This window comes from Alnus glutinosa, chromosome 3 (genome assembly GCF_958979055.1).
Source record: "Alnus glutinosa chromosome 3, dhAlnGlut1.1, whole genome shotgun sequence".
Lineage (NCBI taxonomy): Eukaryota > Viridiplantae > Streptophyta > Magnoliopsida > Fagales > Betulaceae > Alnus > Alnus glutinosa.
This window is the reverse complement of record NC_084888.1, coordinates 34,568,713-34,588,212: the sequence shown is the minus strand read 5'-3', so window position 1 is coordinate 34,588,212 and position 19,500 is coordinate 34,568,713. Positions and strand designations below refer to the sequence as shown.

General features: G+C 33.7%; 3 protein-coding genes and 3 non-coding genes across 6 annotated transcripts; 3 read left to right on the top strand and 3 right to left on the bottom strand.

Moving 5' to 3' along the window:
* The first annotated feature begins 514 nt into the window (after nucleotides 1-514).
* On the top strand, nucleotides 515-586 carry TRNAP-AGG (transfer RNA proline (anticodon AGG)). Its single transcript has one exon. It is a non-coding gene; the product is annotated as a tRNA-Pro (tRNA).
* Nucleotides 587-4,678: 4,092 nt separating this feature from the next.
* Nucleotides 4,679-7,814, top strand: LOC133864001 (ubiquitin-conjugating enzyme E2 14). The gene is made up of 6 exons (XM_062300184.1): nucleotides 4,679-4,958; nucleotides 5,091-5,193; nucleotides 6,039-6,136; nucleotides 6,212-6,312; nucleotides 7,288-7,365; nucleotides 7,531-7,814. Exons 1-6 carry the CDS (start codon nucleotides 4,913-4,915, stop codon nucleotides 7,606-7,608), a joined length of 504 nt encoding a protein of 167 aa, XP_062156168.1. The 5' UTR covers nucleotides 4,679-4,912; the 3' UTR covers nucleotides 7,609-7,814.
* Nucleotides 7,815-12,917: 5,103 nt separating this feature from the next.
* On the top strand, nucleotides 12,918-14,779 carry LOC133864294 (CASP-like protein 4C1). The gene is made up of 4 exons (XM_062300578.1): nucleotides 12,918-13,059; nucleotides 13,206-13,441; nucleotides 14,008-14,143; nucleotides 14,272-14,779. The coding sequence occupies exons 2-4, from the start codon at nucleotides 13,218-13,220 to the stop codon at nucleotides 14,491-14,493; spliced, it is 582 nt and encodes a 193-aa protein (XP_062156562.1). The 5' UTR covers nucleotides 12,918-13,059; nucleotides 13,206-13,217; the 3' UTR covers nucleotides 14,494-14,779.
* A 962-nt stretch (nucleotides 14,780-15,741) lies between these two features.
* LOC133864187 (dolichyl-diphosphooligosaccharide--protein glycosyltransferase subunit 4A-like) lies at nucleotides 15,742-18,790 on the bottom strand. The gene is made up of 2 exons (XM_062300448.1): nucleotides 18,715-18,790; nucleotides 15,742-16,121 (listed from the first exon to the last, which is right to left on the bottom strand). The coding sequence occupies exon 2, from the start codon at nucleotides 16,119-16,121 to the stop codon at nucleotides 16,008-16,010; it is 114 nt and encodes a 37-aa protein (XP_062156432.1). The 5' UTR covers nucleotides 18,715-18,790; the 3' UTR covers nucleotides 15,742-16,007.
* On the bottom strand, nucleotides 18,375-18,447 carry TRNAR-CCG (transfer RNA arginine (anticodon CCG)). The gene has a single exon. It is a non-coding gene; the product is annotated as a tRNA-Arg (tRNA).
* Nucleotides 18,791-19,218: 428 nt separating the features above from the next.
* TRNAH-GUG (transfer RNA histidin (anticodon GUG)) lies at nucleotides 19,219-19,290 on the bottom strand. Its single transcript has one exon. It is a non-coding gene; the product is annotated as a tRNA-His (tRNA).
* Nucleotides 19,291-19,500: the final 210 nt, after the last annotated feature.

The following is a 19,500-nucleotide window of genomic DNA, read 5'->3' as shown; positions in this document are numbered from 1 at the left end:
TGCAATAAAATTTGACTGGTAAATTTAATTGTTTAATAACTAATGTGGTAAGTGTCACTTGTAATAAAAACTATCGACTGTATTACTATATAAAATAATTTCGTCTCATCTTATACCTTTTATAAATTAAATGATTAAATTCCTTTATTCCTATATCTTTTAGGACAAATTGTGATTTAACATAATATCAATCTATCATAGCAAGAGTCCTAAGCTCGAACTATTTTTCCATCATTCATCTCTTATTTCAATTAAATATTTCACGTGTTGGATCCATCTATTAAAAAGGAGTTTGAATTCACACGTAAGAGGGAGTATTAAATTATTGGTTAAATGATTAAATTTATTAATTTTTATAAATTTAAGCTTTTAGAATAAATAGTGATTTAACAAATATGTGTTTTCTTTTTGACAAAGTGGATGATTAGGTATTTTGTATATATACTATTCCAAGTCTAGATGTGTGATTATTAAAAATATTTTAATATATAAAACTATCCCCAAAAGGCGCAAAGGGCATTTGGTCTAGTGGTATGATTCTCGCTTAGGGTGCGAGAGGTCCCGAGTTCAATTCTCGGAATGCCCCATTTGTTCTCCTTTTTGCTTTTGGGGCCAAAGCTATTTGCCTATATATCACATTTTCTTTCTGGGTCAGGGACTCAGGCCGATCATTATTACAGCCCGTTCTTAACCTTCTTGGACCTCAGCCCAGTCCATCTAGAACCAAAAGAACCACCTACTAATTGAAAAACCGACCAAGAGGTGATTGGGCTGCCTTTGATCTGTATTTCGAAATGGTCACGAATAATAACTTGGGCTGCTGCCCAGCATAGGAAAACACTTCACCCTTTTCTTTTCTTTTTTTTACGAGTAATGCTACACATCATCCCTTTGTCCTTCTTTTGTCCCCCCCAAAATTGATGTGGCTCTTAAAATCACCATTGGATTTTTGATATATGACTATTGGGTTTTGATTCAATGGTGATTTTAAGAGCCACATCAAGTTTGGGGGGACAAAAGAAGGACAAGGGGATGATATGTAACATTTCTCTTTTTTGACAAGTTCACGTAAGAGGGGGAGAAAGATTTCAACTAGTGACCTCCGCTTCATGATGTGTGGTTCACAGCCGATTGAACTATTCTTGGGGACAGAAAACACTTCACTTAAATGTTAGTTTGATGTAGCGGTTCCTGAAACCTTGAAAACATAATTTTTAAAAATGTAATTAACCATTTATAAAAGGGGAGTGATCCTTGCACTCTTTGTGCACAACAATGGTACAACACCAAGGTACATTGAGGTGAAACCCAATGTGTGAACTCTACCTCAATGTGCCTTAGTGTTGTGTCATTATTGTGCATTATAAGTGTTTTGATTATTTTCCTTTATAAAAACTGTGAAACTGGGGATATTTTTTTTCAAACATATTCTCGAACGGAATACTTTCTGTAAATTTGCTTTTAAAGCATGCTTATGGCCTGGGAAAGTGGGAAGCCTCGGGGCCAATTGCATTCTTAATATCTAGTTCTCCCCTAAAAGAAAATTAGAAAAAGAAATGGGAATCATTCAATTTGGTTGGTCGTGATGAATCTGAAATCAAGCCAAACTGGCAAAAAGAAAAAAGAAGAAAAAAAAAAGAAAAAAAAAAAGAAAAAAAGAAAAAAGAAAAAAGAAAAAAGAAAAAAGAAAAAAAAAAGAAAAAAGAAAAAGAAAATGGCAATTGCAATACCCTCACCCTTAATTGAGGCCTGATTGGCCGGGGACAATAAAATGTCCCCTGCCCAGAGACGGAGGGAGGGGGAATTGGCAAGGGCCATGGCTCCCTCTCAATTTCTTTAAAAAAAAAAATTCTAAGGTTAAAAAGAAAAAATCTCAAAAAAAAAAAAATATAAGCTAAAAAATTAAAAATTTAGCCTATTGACCCCTATTAATAATTTTTTTTAACACTAACCCTTGCCCATAAGTATTTTTGGCTCCGTCCTGCTCCTGCCCGTCTCTTTTTAACAAAAAAATGTTTTTTTTAATTAAAACAGTCGGTTGGGAGACGGTTTAACAAGCATTTCCCCGATTAATATGAGTTTCTACAAGGAATAAAGTGAACCCCGGCAATATGATACTGGGAGGATGGGATTTCAAAAGAAAAGAGAATGATGATGCAAAATCTTCAATCTTTGTGTGAGAATCTTTATATTGCCTGCCGACCACACTTTGTGGCTTTGTGCTCAGCTTTGCTCATTGTATGGTAGAGATTGGACACGTTAATCCTTTGTGGGAAAACTATTCTCATTCAAAAAGGAAAATGGTTTATTCATCCAAATTCTTCACCATTTTAATTTATAATATATGAAAAATATTATTGAATAAACCGATGTACAATTGAAATGACGTGAAAAATGTTATTGAATAAACTGTTGTACAACTAAAATGACGTGGTAATTAAAATATTACTAGCCACGTCAGCTTGTTGTGAGGCTGTTGTGAGAAATGAGTGTAGAGATCATTTCTCTAAAAACAAAAACAAAAAAGTGGTGATAAGAACAAAAAGAGTCGTAGACAAATTTCTCATATGTAGGAATCCAATAACGTCCTCTCTGAATGTAACCTATTTGGGATGAATGTAAACTGTAGCGAGCACTTGAATACTTTTTATTATTATTATTATAATTTTATTATTATTATTATTATTATTATTATTATTGTTTTATATGTTGACAAGCTAGGTTTGTGGCCCAATATTTGAATTTGACACCACCTTAGTGTAGTTGTGAAGAGCCAACCCATCCTCAAAAGTCAAATATCGAAATTCAAATCAAAATTTATGACATAGTTGAATGTTCAAGTGGGATTAGTTTTAATTTTTTAAAACACGATCGAACCTAGATAATTTGTACAAGCTTTGTTTATTTATTTTTTGAATAAACTCGATCTTGATCAAAAACTAATCAATTAACTTAATAATTTTATATATAAAGTAAATATCATGATTTTTTTTTTTTTTGTGTGTGTGGTAAATTCATACTAATTATTGTTAAGATTTATTATATGAGTAATTAGATAAATTCATTCGTATATTAAATAATTTAATATTCAATTTATATGTTTATCTTATAGTATGTATGTATATACATTCATTACACACATAACCTACACATACATGCAAATCAATATACACATATCTATATCAAGACTCACAATTACAAGAATTCAAACTATTTCTATTACATTACGAAGATAATTTATTTTTATCTTTTTACAAAAAAAAGATAATGTTGTTAGTAGAGGTGTACATGCGGACGGATATTAATCGATTGCTTCGCTATCCGCACACGTGGATGCGAATAACAAAAACCACTATCCGCAAGTGCGGATGTGGATAGTAATTTTAAGGTATGCAGATGCAGATAATATATAATATATAATAACCGCATCCGCATACATTTTATATCTAATATATACATTTTTATTTTTTATATACATATTCTACTTATGAATGTCTACTATTTAGACAATTTAAGTTTTTTATGTTATAAATCTGTAATATTATTATTTTTATGCTCAATTTGTAATTTATTTATTTATTTTTATGTTTCTTGGCTTGATTATTATGCTCATTGAATCATGGATAAAAAAAAAAGAAAAAGAAAAAAAGTGTGTTTCTTGTAAGCATTAATTAACATGAATATTTTGAGCTTTTATCTATCATCCTCTTTCTTTCTTTTTCTCCGTTCTACATATTTTTGATGTTGCATTATATTTTCAAAATAAGTTTAAAAGACTAAAAATCAGTCAAAATTATTTTTAAAAGCGTTTAAAATAGGCTCATTATCTATTTGCGGATAACGGATAATAACCGTGCGGATACGGATACGAATATTGCAAATAACCGCCTGTATATTTACGATAACACCCCTAGCTTTTAGAGCATTGGCATATGATTCTATTTAAATTTGGATTGAAATGCTGCTACTTCTTTCTTTTCTGTTTTTTAGCTAAAAGCTTTTCAAATATACTCCACTTATTATCTATTCATTGTCCACTGGGATGGATCTAAGGGAAATAGTCTTTCTAAAAAGCTTATGGTTTGATTCAGTGGATTCAGCTGATTTCCCTGGAAACTGGAATTGAAGGAGTTGGGGGCGGGGGTGTTGATCATGCAGCACTCAAGAGGAGTCCCAACAAAACCCTCAATTAATCTTATGAACAAAATAGGGTTAATTCACTTAATTGTATCATCGGTCTTTTTGGGGTTAACCTAAATTATAAATTATTTTTTGTGGTTTAAAAAGTTCATTAAAGGTTCTTGTGGTAAATTATAATTACAAATCAATCTCTGAACACATTTTTCATCCGTCAAGTTAACAGATTTCGTTAGTGAGCCACGACACACTTAATAGAAAGCCGACATGTATCCATTACAATAAAAAAAAATACAAATAATAATAAAAATATATATAAATAAAACAAAAATATTTTTTTTATTTTTTAAAAAATACTGAAGGAATCAGTTATCTTGGCTGATGAAAAACATGTTCAAGAACTGATTTGTAATTATAATTTACCACAATGACTCTTTATAAATTTATTAAATCATATAAATTGATTTGTAATTTAGGTTATTCCGGATCAAAGAAGTAATTATCCTAATAAAATAACCAAAACCTCGGCTTTTCCAACAACTATCGGTAAAAGGAAAAGAAATACTACTTGGCCTGGATAAACCGCCTTTCCCTTTGTTTATGTTTTTTTGATCGGGAAAGAGGCAGACAAACTCAAGCAAATTAGGCAATAACTATTTATTTGTGATTCCTTCTCTTCGCCTATAAAAGCCAGTTTGGAGTCCCAAACCATTACTAAATAACACCTGGAGATTTCTCTACTTTTGCTTTGCCTCTCTGATTTTTCCAGTCTCCAATGGCGGCGTCTCAAGCAAGCCTCCTCCTCCAAAAGCAGCTCAGAGGTCCTCTCTGATTCAATCTATCCCTTGGGTTTATTATTGTTTTTCTTTTTTTGGTTCTTTTTGGGTTTGTGTCAGATTGACATGTTTTCTGATTAACTTAAATCGGTTTTTTGTTTTATTTATTATTCTCAGATCTCTGTAAAAGCCCGGTGGACGGCTTCTCGGCTGGTCTGGTCGACGATAGCAATGTGTTCGAGTGGAGCGTCACGATTATGGGGCCTCTCGATACGCTTTAGTGAGTGATCCAATTGATATTCGCTTTAAAGTTTGAATTTTTAATCTATGTTTTTGACAGTCTTCATTATCCGTGCTTTGGTTTTTGGTGTATGTGTTTTATTTTGTTTTGAGGTTGGCTTGGTAACCGTTTGAAGTGAGTTCCAAGTTCATGATTGTTTATTTTTGGTGATGTTTTTACCTTTTTTTCACGGTATTTTGTTTATATATCTATTTTTCCTTTGGGAATTCGATGTTGGTTTTGGTTTTGGTTTTTGTGTTTGATTTGATGGTAAAAAGGTGGGTGGTTTTGGGTTTGTGTGGATTGAAAGGTTTTGATGTGTTTTTGGTGTCAGTAGGCGGTATGCAATATTTTTCTTTTCAAAGTTGGTAATTTGAATGGTTTGTGATCACTGCCAATATTTGAGCTTTTTAGTTGTGTGATGCTATATGATCATTATTCATTGGGTTATGACCCTTTACTCTAGCTGGTGTTCAATTTATTGCCTTCATACTGGATAATTGGGTTTAGTTTATTCAATACAATTAACGAAATCTTGAACAAGAAAAAATTGTGGATTTTTTTTTTATTATCAGTATTTCTTTGGTGTTTTTTATCTGGGAATTATGATTTGATATAGTATAGAATGTTTTGCAGACTGATGGTTTAACTCAGTTTTGGTTTGTTGACAGATCGTTTATATTAAATTACTGATTTATTTTAAATTTGAGGCCTTCTATGTTGCATCTCTTTGTTGAGTCTCTTGTGGAGTTCTTATCACGGATATGCTTAGAAGTTAGCTTTTAATATTGGATATTTGGTACAATGACCTTACTGGGTTATTCGTTTGCCTTCCTTTGTTGCAGTGATGGAGGTTTCTTTCATGCCTTTATGAGCTTTCCCTCTAACTACCCTCAAAGCCCTCCAACAGTGAGGTTTGTCTCAGAGATGTGGCACCCTAATGGTGAGTACTTGCCTTCTGTATTTGATTTTTTACGTTAAGAGTTAGGCTAATGTTTTTGATCTGTCTAAACTGCAGTTTACCAAGATGGAACGGTTTGCATTTCAATTCTTCATCCTCCTGGTGAAGATCCAAATGGTTATGAGCATGCAAGTGAACGCTGGAGTCCAGTCCATACAGTATGTATTTAAACACCGAAGTTTTTTGTTTTAATTTTTTGCCATCTTTATAAATAAAATTCTTATTTATTTGTATTTTCATTGTGTTTCCACTTGATTTAGATGTAGTCAGAACTATTAGTTCCACTCTAAGATCAATTTATGCAAGAGTTCTCCGAATATGTGGAAAAATATAAATTGGCTTAACATATAGCAGAACTGGTAGAAGAAACAGGTAAAACAAGTCTTTAGAAGGAAGTTTGGCAGCAGAGTTGCACCAGTTTTACTTTCATAGTTTACTTCCAAGAATAAAACTAGACATAGGAAAGTAAAGTTGTGCTTATAAAATGTTGTCAAATCAAGAACTCTTGGATGGAATTTTTTTGACAGTTTTAATATGTCCTTTAACCCCAAGGGGTTAGCTCAAGTGGTAAAGGCATTGGTCTTTGTAGTAGTCCTATGAGGTCTAAGGTTCGAATTTCCTTGAGTGCGAACAATTCCTTAGAGCTAGCCCGCCAGCGAAGCCGGAGTATTATTCAATCCGTGTGGAGGGAGCGCTTTATACGGATCCGAGATTTACCTGACAGGGGTGGGTACATGAAGTGGCCCTGCCTTGGAGGGATTACTCGTCATAAAAAAAGTCCTAGTTACCATAAATTTTTTTATTTTTATTTTTTATAAAAGCAATGTGTTAAGCTTGAAAGATTTGTTATCATGGTTTTTTTGGCCTACCGGTAATTTGCAACCACCATGGAGCCAGATGTCTTGATTTCAAAAGGTTATATGTTGTTGATTGAGGCTAACAAGACTTCCCTAGGTTCTGGCTGTTTGTTTTACTTTGCATATGATATCTTCATCTTACACCAGGCTTTTTCTGCTTTGATGAAGTCATTCCCTCATTTTCTTTTTCATTGCCTAATGTCTTCCATATCACATTCTCTTTTTGACTGTACCTTATTTCTGCAATCTTACTAACTGATTTGACTTCAACTGCAGGTTGAGAGCATAATTTTGAGTATAATATCAATGCTTTCAAGCCCTAATGACGAATCTCCTGCAAACGTCGATGCCGCGGTACGTGTCTACATGTATCTATTCATCATGAATATGCAGCTTTCTTTCGTTTGTAATCAGACTTGGTGTCAAAGTGAATGAACATAAGAGGTTAAATTTGCCACTGTGGTTTACTTGGTTGATTTGCTGATGTTCTCTGGCATCTTTTTAATTGTGTAACTGCAGAAAGAATGGAGAGAAGGAAGGGACGAGTTCAGAAGGAAAGTTAGTCGGTGTGTCAGAAGATCGCTTGAAATGATGTAGACCAAATTGCTGCTATTTCTGGCTTCTATTCTTGGTGACACCAACAAGATATTCTAGTTCTTTTTTCAGTCCAATTGATTTTTCTCTTCTTGCACATCTTCTAGTGATATTATTAGAAATATGTATACCCATACGCTTGATGGTTCATGAACTTGTACAAGTTCGGCTTATTAATGTCAATTTTGTGCGGGTTTTTGAGCATCTTAGTCAATGAACAAGTTTACTGGTAATCTCATCCTTTTTAATTTTCTATTATAGAATACTTATCATTAAATAATAATAATAATAAAAAAAAATCTATTAGAGAATCCGTAGACATCCTCCATATGGATATGACATGTTACATATACATCTTTTGCACATCTCTTTTCTAAATCAACCATTGGATCTGTATAACTCACACATCACACATAGGTTATTGTGAGTCCTACAGATCCCATGATTAATTTAGAAAAGATATGTACAATGGATGTACAAGAATCATTTCTCTTTCTCTTTAAAGTTTTTTTTCTTGTTTGTTAGGGGTAGGTTTCAGCTTAATCGGTGCCTAAGCTCCAGGACCTCCGTTTGGAGGCTACTGTAGGCAGAAACCAAGTTGTTGCTTCAACTTAGGTACAAGATCAATCTGTTGAAAGCCAATGTTAGCGGGTTAGGTTTGGGTTTGACCCATTTACTTAAAAGAGTCGGGTTAAGGTCGGCGTATATAGTCTTATACTTATGTTTTAACACGATTCGAATTCGACATGCGACATAATGGCCGACAATTTTTGACTTGGCCCACGAACCTAAAACGAAATTAGCGAGTTATAGTTAATATGTCTTACTCGTTTAATTCAATAGGTTGAGTTAATATTGACCTATATAATCTTATACCCTTACCTCGTGAAAATGGACTTTGATTATTAGAACGTCTACGAGTTGACCTAACTAATATCACCATTTGCGGTCATTTTTCATAAAGAAACTATTGAGATGGACCCAGGGAGTTCTGACAATAAATTTTTTTCTAGATTTTTTCTTCTTCTAATCAGTAAGGAAGAAAATGGGATTACAAGGCGAATATTTTAAAGTAGTCTAACTTTAATATCTTGCTCTTTGATCAATTTTTAGCGTATTAAATCACCTATGCAGTTTGTTATAAATGATAAATTATCAATACACTACTGTTTTTAAGGAAAATATGGCGGGAACTTTGCGCTTTATTCAATTTTGATATTTAACCCACAGTTTCTAATTTTACAAATTTAATTGTTCATAGAAAATCTTTAGACCCAAAAACGTGTACAATATTTAATTATTCTTTTGAAGTATTTTGTGTTTTATTTTTTAAAAAGAGTTTTATAGTTTGTTTTGAAAAATATGTTTGTAAAGAGGACCAAACATAAAAAATCGTTTAAATAACTGATATTTGAGAAGTTTACCAAACAGATTTTTTTTTTTTTTTTTTTGATATGTTTGTTTTGACGAAAAATGTTTTTCGTCAGAAAATATTTTCAAAGAAAAAATATTTTTTAGAAAATAATAATAATTTTTCTAAAAATATTTTTCGGCGTTTAGCTCATACGAAAAAATCAACAATGTCGTAAAACGGAATCCGGTAACCACTGCCTAAATTTGGCTGTACCAAAATTTGACGAACTTCAGCAGTAAAGTCGGACTACTAACAAAACTTCGATGTCCAGCGGTAGTGGATTCCCACAAACGTGTGTGCAAGAATGAAGAGTTTAAATCAAAAAAATAATAAACCGTAAATCGTTTTTCAAAAATTCATTAGGCTTTTACAGTCAAACCGAAAATGATTTTCGTTGACCATTATTTTTACCTCTACTAAACATAGAAAAATGCAGAAAACATTTTCTAAAAAACATTTTACGTCGAAACAAACGGAGCATTTTATGTCTGAAATGGTTTAAAAATCAAAGAAACATAAAAAAAAAAAGAAAAAAAAGAAAAAGAAAGTAGTTCGCCGGAATCACTAACCGGAAGCAATGGCCGAGGAACTGGTGTTGTTTGGCAAGCTCCGAAGCAGAATAGAATAGTGGCCGGTCACTATTAACTTTTTTTTTTTTTTTTTTTTTTTTTCTTTTTTTACATTTTCCAATAACAATCAACATCAAAACATTCATACTTTTTCACTTTTTATATCGGATCAATAATTTTTTTTATTACTATTCAAATAAAAAATTTACTGTAATACAAAACTTTTTCACTTTTTTATATAAATTCTTTTTATTTTATATCACATCGTCACTTTTTACTAATTGTAAAATTAATAATTCACTATTTTATTTTATACATGTATTTACTAAACAAGTAAAAAAAAAAAAAAAAAGCACAAAAGGCCTTCAGATGGAATTCATGGGGGTTGAAACTTAGCAAATCAATATGAACAGATTGACGGAAAGAGGGCAGACATGATAAACGCCAGCCCCACATATTTTAGACATAATAATGATACGCCTTGTTAACGGGGAGGAAAGCAAAATGCTTTTCCTAAGCAATCCATTACACACTTGCCCTAAAATATATATATATAATTTTTTTTTTTATTTTTTCTAAAAGCAATATGAAAGCTTTGTTTTGTAGGAAAAACACCACTGCCGGGCTCCACGTTCCGTTTGTTATAACTTATAACTACACCATAAAATTAAAGAAAAAAAAAAAAAAAAAAAAAAAAAAAAAGGAGTTTATTCACACATTTAAATGCTCGTTCTTCTCCAAGAAGGAAAAATAAATTGTTTCACACTAAAAAAAAAAAAAAAAAAAAAAAAAAAAAATTGTGGAAGGAAGAAAGGTGCATGTCGAGTCATCGGCGTTCGTCTTGTAAAGTTCAAAGCCATAATAATATTTATGCTTACAATAAGATTGAATTAAGAAAATATTTTGGTTATGTTTAGTATGCGGAATGATTATTCTATTAAGAAAATGAATAATTTTTTTAATGGAAAGGGAACAATGAAGAATGAAATAGTCTTGGAATTGACTTTCTCTCATAGGCAACGGGAATGATTAATTTTTTTTTAACGTGATAAAAATTCAGGGAGTTTTTTTTTTTTTTGGGTTAAAAAAAATAAAAAACCTAACAATCAATTTTTAAATGCATGAAAACTTAGAGATCATTTTTTTTTTCCTTCCAAAAAAAAGGTATGAAGTTATGCCCTCATCAAGTTATTCACGAATCTTTAAACCTTTTTCCCTTCATTTTATATATTTTATATACAAGAAGAGGACGTGAAAGAGTTAATTCATTGCTGCACGGGTGCACTAGTAAGTTGTAAAGCAAAGACTTCATGAAAAATAGGTCTCACTGCTTTAATAATTGTCACGGGATTCTCATCGATCTGTCTCAACGCTCAACTCCTGATATGAGCAAGAAGTGTGAGATCTTAAATAATTCTCAACGATAGAACAATGATTGCAAATATGTGGGAATTATTAAAGCATACAGACTTATTTCCATGAAATATTTGCTTTACAAGTATGTATATTCATAAAATTCTAACATCAAATCTCCACGGCTCAACTCAAATTATTGCACGGTGAATTTAGTTTTGCTGATTAAGAACAGAGATTTACAATGAAAAAGGGAAGAAAAAAAAAATGGAGACTAGGGATTACAGTTGAAAATAGAGCTGCATAAACAGTTCAATTTTTAGAAGTATAATCATTCACTTGACGGTTTTCCTATAATTGTATTACAAGAAATGAATAATTTCACTTATAATCTCTGAACTTTTATTTTACCAATTTTGAATGAAGGTACTTAAATTTTAAAACGTCTCAATTTAGAGTATTTATTTTTTAGAAAGTTTCAATCTCAGTCTTCCGTTACAATTTTCTGTTAAATCCTGTCAAGTGTTGCTTAGAATTTAACAAAATTTGTAAAAATACTTATGCCTGAATCTTTGAAAAATTTTATAATTTTTTTTTTAAAAAAATAAACATAGAAGTGTTTTGAAAATTTTGATAGGATTTAATGGAAAATTCTAACAGATAACTAAGATTGAAACTTTTTGAAAAATAAATACCATAAATTAAAACGTTTTAAAGTTTAAGTACGTTCTTTTAAAATAGATGATAGTTTAAAGGTTATAAGTGAAGCTCTCCTTAAAAGAAATTCTTCCAATTCAATCTATTAAAATGATATTTAAAAATGGACATGAAAAATATGAATTTAATATATTTGGTTGAAAATTTTAATGTGTCAAGCAATTTCCTGATCACACTGACCATATTTCGTGAGGAACCAGAAAAGAAAGATGGGGCTTTTAATTTGGGAGTTGTGAACTAACTCCAAAAGGTTGGCTTTGGCGAGTGGGGTGTATCAAATTCCTACCAAAAGATGTGTTTGATGTGAAGTTACTCGCAGCATGGATAGCGGATAACAAGCACAATTTACGGCCGCCTTCTTGTCGAGAAAATACCACAGCGGCCAATTTCGGTGACACGTGTTCCCATGTTTTTAGGGTACATTGGGGGAAAGCATTTAACACATTTTCTAGAGAAATTATTAAAGAGGACAAATTTGAAAAGAAGCTGAAGAACATGCTCGAGCCCTCCATAGTCCATGTCCTTTCCACACCTCAGATGACATCACGAATTCACACAATTCGTATAACTCCCTCCCCTCCCCTCCCCTCCCCTCTCCCTTCTCTTTATTTTCACCTCTTTCAAAAAATATTAACTCAGTGTATTCTTAATTTTTTATATTACATCAATTATTTTTTATTATTATTTAAATAAAAAAACTCACTACCATACAAAATTTTTCTATTTTTTCATATAAATTATTTTTACTTTATATTACATCAATTACTTTTTACTTTCGCTCAATAAAAAAGTTCTCCCATAAAAAAGGGGGAGGTGAAGAGGATTACTAAACGGAACAAAAAGAAAAATAAAGCACATACGAATCAACGCAAAGCCTAACCTACCACTACAACTATTATCTAGTTTAGCTCATGAATTATTATATATAATCGCGGTGGAATCAAATTCACTTACTGTATGGTAAAGAAATTCCTAATCATTTGTCCTTGAGATTACTATCTAGCCACTATTTATCCTGTATTTGGCAAGAACATAATGTTAAATGACATTACAATATATTCGATCATTATGTCGCATCATATATCATTAAATTTGTAAAATAAATTCTTGTTAGTCATAAAAGATTTAGATGTTTAATAAATATAAAAAAGCTCTTATAAAACTCATATGCTCAAATAGATATACGGCCTAACAATTTAGACAACATTATGCGAGAAAAGTCATGAAATTATATAAAAGCTTTTTTCCTATTTGCTATTCCAACGGCAATATAAATAACAAAATTAGTGCATCCGACCATAAAGTAGCTCTCCATGAAGAGGGTCCTATTCCAAGAAATCCCGGCTCCATTTCATCGAAGAACGCAAGGACCCAACCTATCATTGACTGCAAGTAAATCAGGTAATCCCAGAAATTTGAAACTATCTAGAGCATTCCTTTGCTTTCTTTCTTTTTATTACCAATTTTTCCGTCGTTTTCTGGTTTTTTCGGCTCGCTCTCTAATCCTATGATCCTAATAATGATCTCTCCTCACTCTCACCTTGTAGTGCACTTGGACCATGCGATCCCCTCAGGCCCTCCGTAACGGCGAGAACCCCTCCCATCACCCTCGCATCCCTCAGTTCCACTCCACCGTGTCGGTGCAGAAGCTCCGGCGATTCAACTGGCTCGTACTCGTCTTTCGCCTCGCCGCGTTTTGCTTCTCCCTCGCTGCATCTGTTTTCATGCTCACCAACTCCCATGGCTCCGCTTCTCCGCATTGGTACGATTTTGAAGCCTTCAGGTACGTACCCCAGGCCCCTTTCTGGACGTTTTCTTCCCCCCTCCTCCGTTTGGTTTACGAGAAAAATGTAGGAGAATTGTGCGAAAAATCGTTTTTTTTTTTTTTTTTTTTTTAATTATTATTTTTTTTTTGTGTCAAAAATCAAAAGTTTGCTTTATTTCATTTCAAAATTTGGAAAGTAATTACATTTAAAAACTTTTTTCGTTGTTTTTTAGTGTCGCCTGCAAATTGACAGAGCGAGAGGAAACTGTTTTCTGGGAAAGATTTTCGAAAACAAAATTCTGTTTTCAGACACGGAGAGTATTTCCAATTCCGTTTCGCTCTAAAAACGAAAATCTACACTCTATCGAGGCAACACAAGCATTTTGCTTGAACTGAGTTGTGTGATTCAGCTTCTGCTAATCAACTAACAGAAATCAAAAGATGCTCTTTTTTTTTTTTTTTTGATAAGATAAAAGTTGAGTATTGCTTTTTTTTTTTTTAGTTTAATTGTCTTCCACTTCCTCAGCGGCCAAACAGACACCTAAGTCTCAAGATATTAAAACTTACGATCGAAATTCCTGCAGATTCGTGTTCGCTGCGAATGCAATAGTGGCCGTTTACTCTCTCTTCGAACTGGTAGCCTCTGTTTGGGAAATCTCCAGAGGCGCCACTCTCTTCCCCGAAATCCTTCAGGTCTGGTTCGACTTCGGCCACGACCAGGTCCAAACCCTAACCCTCCTCTCTCTCTCTCTCTCTCTCTCTCTCTCTCTGTATATATATATATATATATTTGTTAATTTTACATGGAATTATGAACCAGTGTGCCTGGACTGTCTGTGATCCTCTAGGTGTTCGCGTACCTGCTACTGTCGGCGAACTCGGCGGGAACAGCGATGGCGAAGGCGCTGAGAGGAACAGACACGTGTACGGCCACGAACGCCTTCTGCATCCAGTCGGACGTCTCGATCGCCTTGGGATTCGCCGGGTTTCTGTTCCTAGGTTTTTCGTCTCTGCTTTCGGGGTTTCGGGTCGTCAGTTTCATAATCAACGGCTCTCGTTTTCACCTTTGAACGGATTGGGGAATATTTGAGTGTTAATCTTCTATGTGATTCAGATGATGCAGTGTGTTTTTGCGCGCGTGTGATTTCGATTTTGAGCCCTCCCACTTGTAAAACTCCGCTGTCCATAACTAGAGGAGTATTCAATTGGGTAATGCTAAGTTGGTTTTATATTTAGATTTTTTTTTTTATTTTGTTTTATTTTTTATATTCAAAGGGAAAATTTCTTTACAAACTCATGTATTCGAATCTTAATTTGAAAGATAAATTTAATTATTTAAGAATTAAAGTGGTAAAACGTTGTTGTATTCTCAACAGTTCTCTTGATGAAGATCATGCATTCCTTTTATTCCATAACCATTTCCGATTTTATTTTCTTTGCTGGATTACTAAAATGAATGAAGAAAAAGTTTTCTATATTTATGGAGATTCCTGACTTTCTGGAAGAAAAAAATATATATAGTGAATATTTTATCGTAAAATTGGCTTACAACAGTACTTAAAACAACATGGGACTCTGGATATTTGTTTTGTATACCGACATTACTTGACTTGTGAATGGAGGATTAGTGGGAAGAGGCAAGAACGACGCCTTAGGTCAAATCCATGGACTTAATACAATAATACTTGGGAGGTACACTTAACATCAACAGCTAAGATTGAAAAGAGCCATTTTTCATCAAAAATTCCCGGGAAAACGCAAAAAATCGCTTTGAGCCCTTTAACAGTAAAGTACCGACTCCTCTCCATTTCATTTATCCGTTTCCCAATCAATAGGCAACCTTGATTTGAGTACACCTTGGGCATCCTGTGTAATTGAAGACGTGTGATATCTCAACTATCTCCTTATGCACGAGAACAAGACACAAAATAAACCTTGATTTAAGGATTGATATTAGTTAATTAATTTTATAGGTAATATTCGAGTAATGCTAGAAATCACAATTTTCTCTCATTGATGTGGCAATGCCGATCAATCCTTATTAAAAAAAGAACAAGGAAGAAAAAGAGTAACGCTACATATTATACCTCGTCCCATCCTCAATTTATACCTACCTCACCCCGTCAAGGATCATTGGAAGTGTTTTTTCTTTAAAAAAATAGTTAATCCAAAGGTTGATCGGCATTGCCATGTCAGCAAAATAAAATAAAATTATGGTTTATACCATTATATTCATCATGCCATGTTGCATGATGAATATAATGGTCATTTCCACATTACCTCACCAGCCTTGCCATCAAACATAGTACACAGGAAAATGACAGCTGAAATAATTGGCAAAGACTATTAACTTGGTCATACCTGATCACACCAAACAATACTGACGTGAATCAGATATCATTATAACTTTCAAAAGTACCAATAATTGGGTTTGCATATGAAGATGACAAATGATAAAAGGATATTAGCAAAAACTGTAGTTAGATCAAACTTGCATAATAGTTATGAAAACAAAATTGACATGATAGAGGTATCTTTCACTAATTTTTCAAGAAGTTTGCTTCTATCCTGAATGACCAAGTTTTCAGCTGCCTTCATATTTTGGATCAGCCATCACGTAATGATAGGCAATCACCAGAACATAAATAAAAACGCCAAGAAAACTAGAAAAAAACCCAAGGTCTTGATCATCAACCATCTGCAGGAACACAAACAAAATCGTGGTATCTTAGCACTAAACTCTGAAATAAAAACATCAATTCCATAATGGCTTTTCAACACAAGTAGTTCATGGATTTCTGTTTCCAGATTCAAAACATCGAGTATATACTGTATATTATAACCTAAAAATCCAATCACTTAATATTTCATGCATAGCAATCAACTCAAGTTCTGGTCCAATGCATAATGGCATAATACCAATAATTGTCAGAGAATGATAAACATGTGTTTGTCTATGCTCTGTGCCAACAAATTTAAACACACTATATATTCCAAATAAATATAGAAACTAAAATCAATGCAGGGTATTACTCCAATGCCAAACAATCATGCTAACCACAGCAAATAAGTTACTGACTACACACCGATTAAAAGCAGAAGGTGTTCACAGAAAGGCTTGAGGAAGAATGCCATTATAATTTACATACATGCACTTAACTGTTCTTCAATCTAATTATCCCGATTATGATCCAATCCAGTAAGAAATAATAGGTCTTATTTGGATATGTTACACATTTATTGTTAGATAAATCAACCCTTTAATAAAGACAATCATCTTCACTCTCTTTGCATTAATAATTTTATAATTTTTTGTGGGTCGGGCAGAGTGGGTTCTCTATTTCATGTGAATATGAATACTTCCTATTGGATAAGTAAGCGGCTTTCTGTTCCTCAAATTGATTTGCCCTCAACCTAAAACCTCCACATCCTCTGCTTTGTTTGCGTTCCTCAAATAAAGCTCATTTTAGCTACCAAAAACAAAGGGAAGGCATGGGTAACCAAGACAAACACTGCGATGCTCTTTCCTATTCACACGAGGAGCACAAAACACAAGCAAGAACCAAAAGAACAATCTATGCAACATAAAGAAAGGGCATGTCAAGAGAGCAAGAGTCACATTCATATCTTAAGTCGAAAATTCTCCAACTTAATCATTTTCTAATCCAATAAGAAGAAAAGAAGGGGAAGCTTCTGATACCCTACATCATGATTACTACCTGAATCGTATTTAGGTACACAGTGGAACTATTACTTGAGAGTTGAGAGTAATGAATGACCAGAAGTTTGTTCATCATCTCATTCATCAGAAGATACAAAGCTCTGATAGACAACAGAACCTATTCTTGCTGGTGAAGGCAAGCTGTGATCAAGTAAGATCCCATAATAGCTTTTCCATCCAAGCATATTGAAAGAGTCATGGCGGGAATCTAACGAAAATAACCCAGAACCTTCCACCCATACCCCTTTTAATAGTCTCTTCATGATCCAAAACACCATCTGGAGTTGTGATTACAACATAACACCACTGATGTGTTGGAAGCATACTCACTCTGTAGTTTTCAATATCCCTTGCCTTGATATCCTGCCTATAAGTGAGAGCCCAGCAGTCATTAATCCTGCCTTGTAGTTGAACTGTTATCCTCCCCACTCTATGTGGATCATAAACCAGAAAATCATTGATGTAGCCTCGATCTTTCATGATCCTAAGAAAAGAAATATGACTGTGGAAATGAGATTCTATAACGACCCAAGGAAAAGCGCTAACCACATCTACGCTATTACCCAAAAAGGACAAGTCAATTTGGAGCTTCCCCGTAATCCTTTATAAAACCCAAGTTTCACTTAGTAACTAAACAATGTGCAACTTAGTACTCATGACTATCTTTATAAACCACTCACTATCTGTGGGCTACTCCTCATTTTCCCAATGTGGGACAGGGTGTTACAGATTCAACTCAACCTTTGCTTTTCCTCTCCGCTCCACATTGACTATCGCTCTCAACGCCTCGTTCAACATCGTCCTCCCCATCTCTCCCTCTCTCAACACAAAGCATGAAACCCTAAACCCACAATATCAGCACGTTTTGAGTGAAATAGCGAACAATGAATGAGGATAGCATGCCCAATATTTCATCAAAAGGAAACCTTTAACTACTCTACTTGATAAGCACCTGACCTTAAAGCCCTTAAGCCCTTCATTTCTATTCTAATTCTAGCCTTTCTAGGCTTTCTAGAAACAATAACACCAAAACCACTTTCTTTCAGTACCTTAATGTTGTGCCAATCTCTATCAACGAATATTAAATCTGCTTTCTATAGCATTTACAAGAATACCTATTGATTAAAACTAAAAACTCAAAATCAGTTCTCAAACAGATTCCCATATCATAGAAAAATGGAATTTCAGAGAAAAAAAATAGATAGATGAATTAAAAAAGAAAAACTGGGGCGATCGCAGTGGGATTCGAACCCACGACCTTTAGATTCGGAGTCTAACGCGATATCCACTCCGCTATGCGATCACGCGTCACTCTATTTCCCAATGTCATTCCTATTATATCAAAGACGTCTCCAACCCCAAGCGTGAAAAGAGAACGGACAAATGCGCTAGAATTCTTGCTTCGGTAACAAAGAAAAACAGAACATCATTCGCAGGAACACAGCAAAACACAAATTCAAAAAACAAAAATAAAATAAAAAATAAAAAATCATATAATCGTAAATCAAATATATAATACTATATAAAATACCTATGATCCCCACAATCTACAGAGAGAGAGAGAGGGTACCTTTTGGTAGATCAGATGCGAAGACGCCAAGGGGCAGTAACAGTTCTCGGAGACGAAGACAAAAGTCTGTCGTTGAAGCAATGAAGCGTAAAGGGACAAAAGCGATTTTGTTTGCGCCTTCTGATCCCAGAGACGGGCCTTGGGCCTTGGCCCATTATAAGTGGGACGGGCCGACGATACGGAATACTTAAGAAGATTACGTAATTCACCAATCGATATGTTCCGCACCCATTAATTAGTTCACAGGTCGACCCAAAGATTAGAATATCATTACATCAAAAAAACAGTTTTTTGGTGCTCAGAACAAATAAAAGTTATATTAAAAAACCAAAAAAAAATACAAAAAGAGAAAGATAATGCATCCAAGTAATGATTGTCATAGTGCTGAGTGCATTTTAGCTTATAGCGGGCAGAGGCAGAGAGGCAGAGAGGCAGAATGTGAATGACAGACTGAGAAATATGAAATAATAGAAAATAAACCCAAAAAAAAAAAAAGCAAAATAATGTGGCTGCTGGGATTCGAGCCCAGGTCTCCACGGCCACAACGTGGAATTCTTACCACTAAACTACAGCCACAATTGTCTATCTAAGGCAATCTAATGTCATCTTATCTTATACAGGAAAGAAGATGCGTTTAGCATCCGAATATGGAAAGCCATGTATTGTAATCTTAATGCTTTTAAAAACTTTGGGGTGATCCTGAATTTGGTCACAAAGGAAAGCAATATGAGAAGAGGAATGTTATTTCATAGATTATTTTTAAATAGTTTGCTTAAATTGGTGATG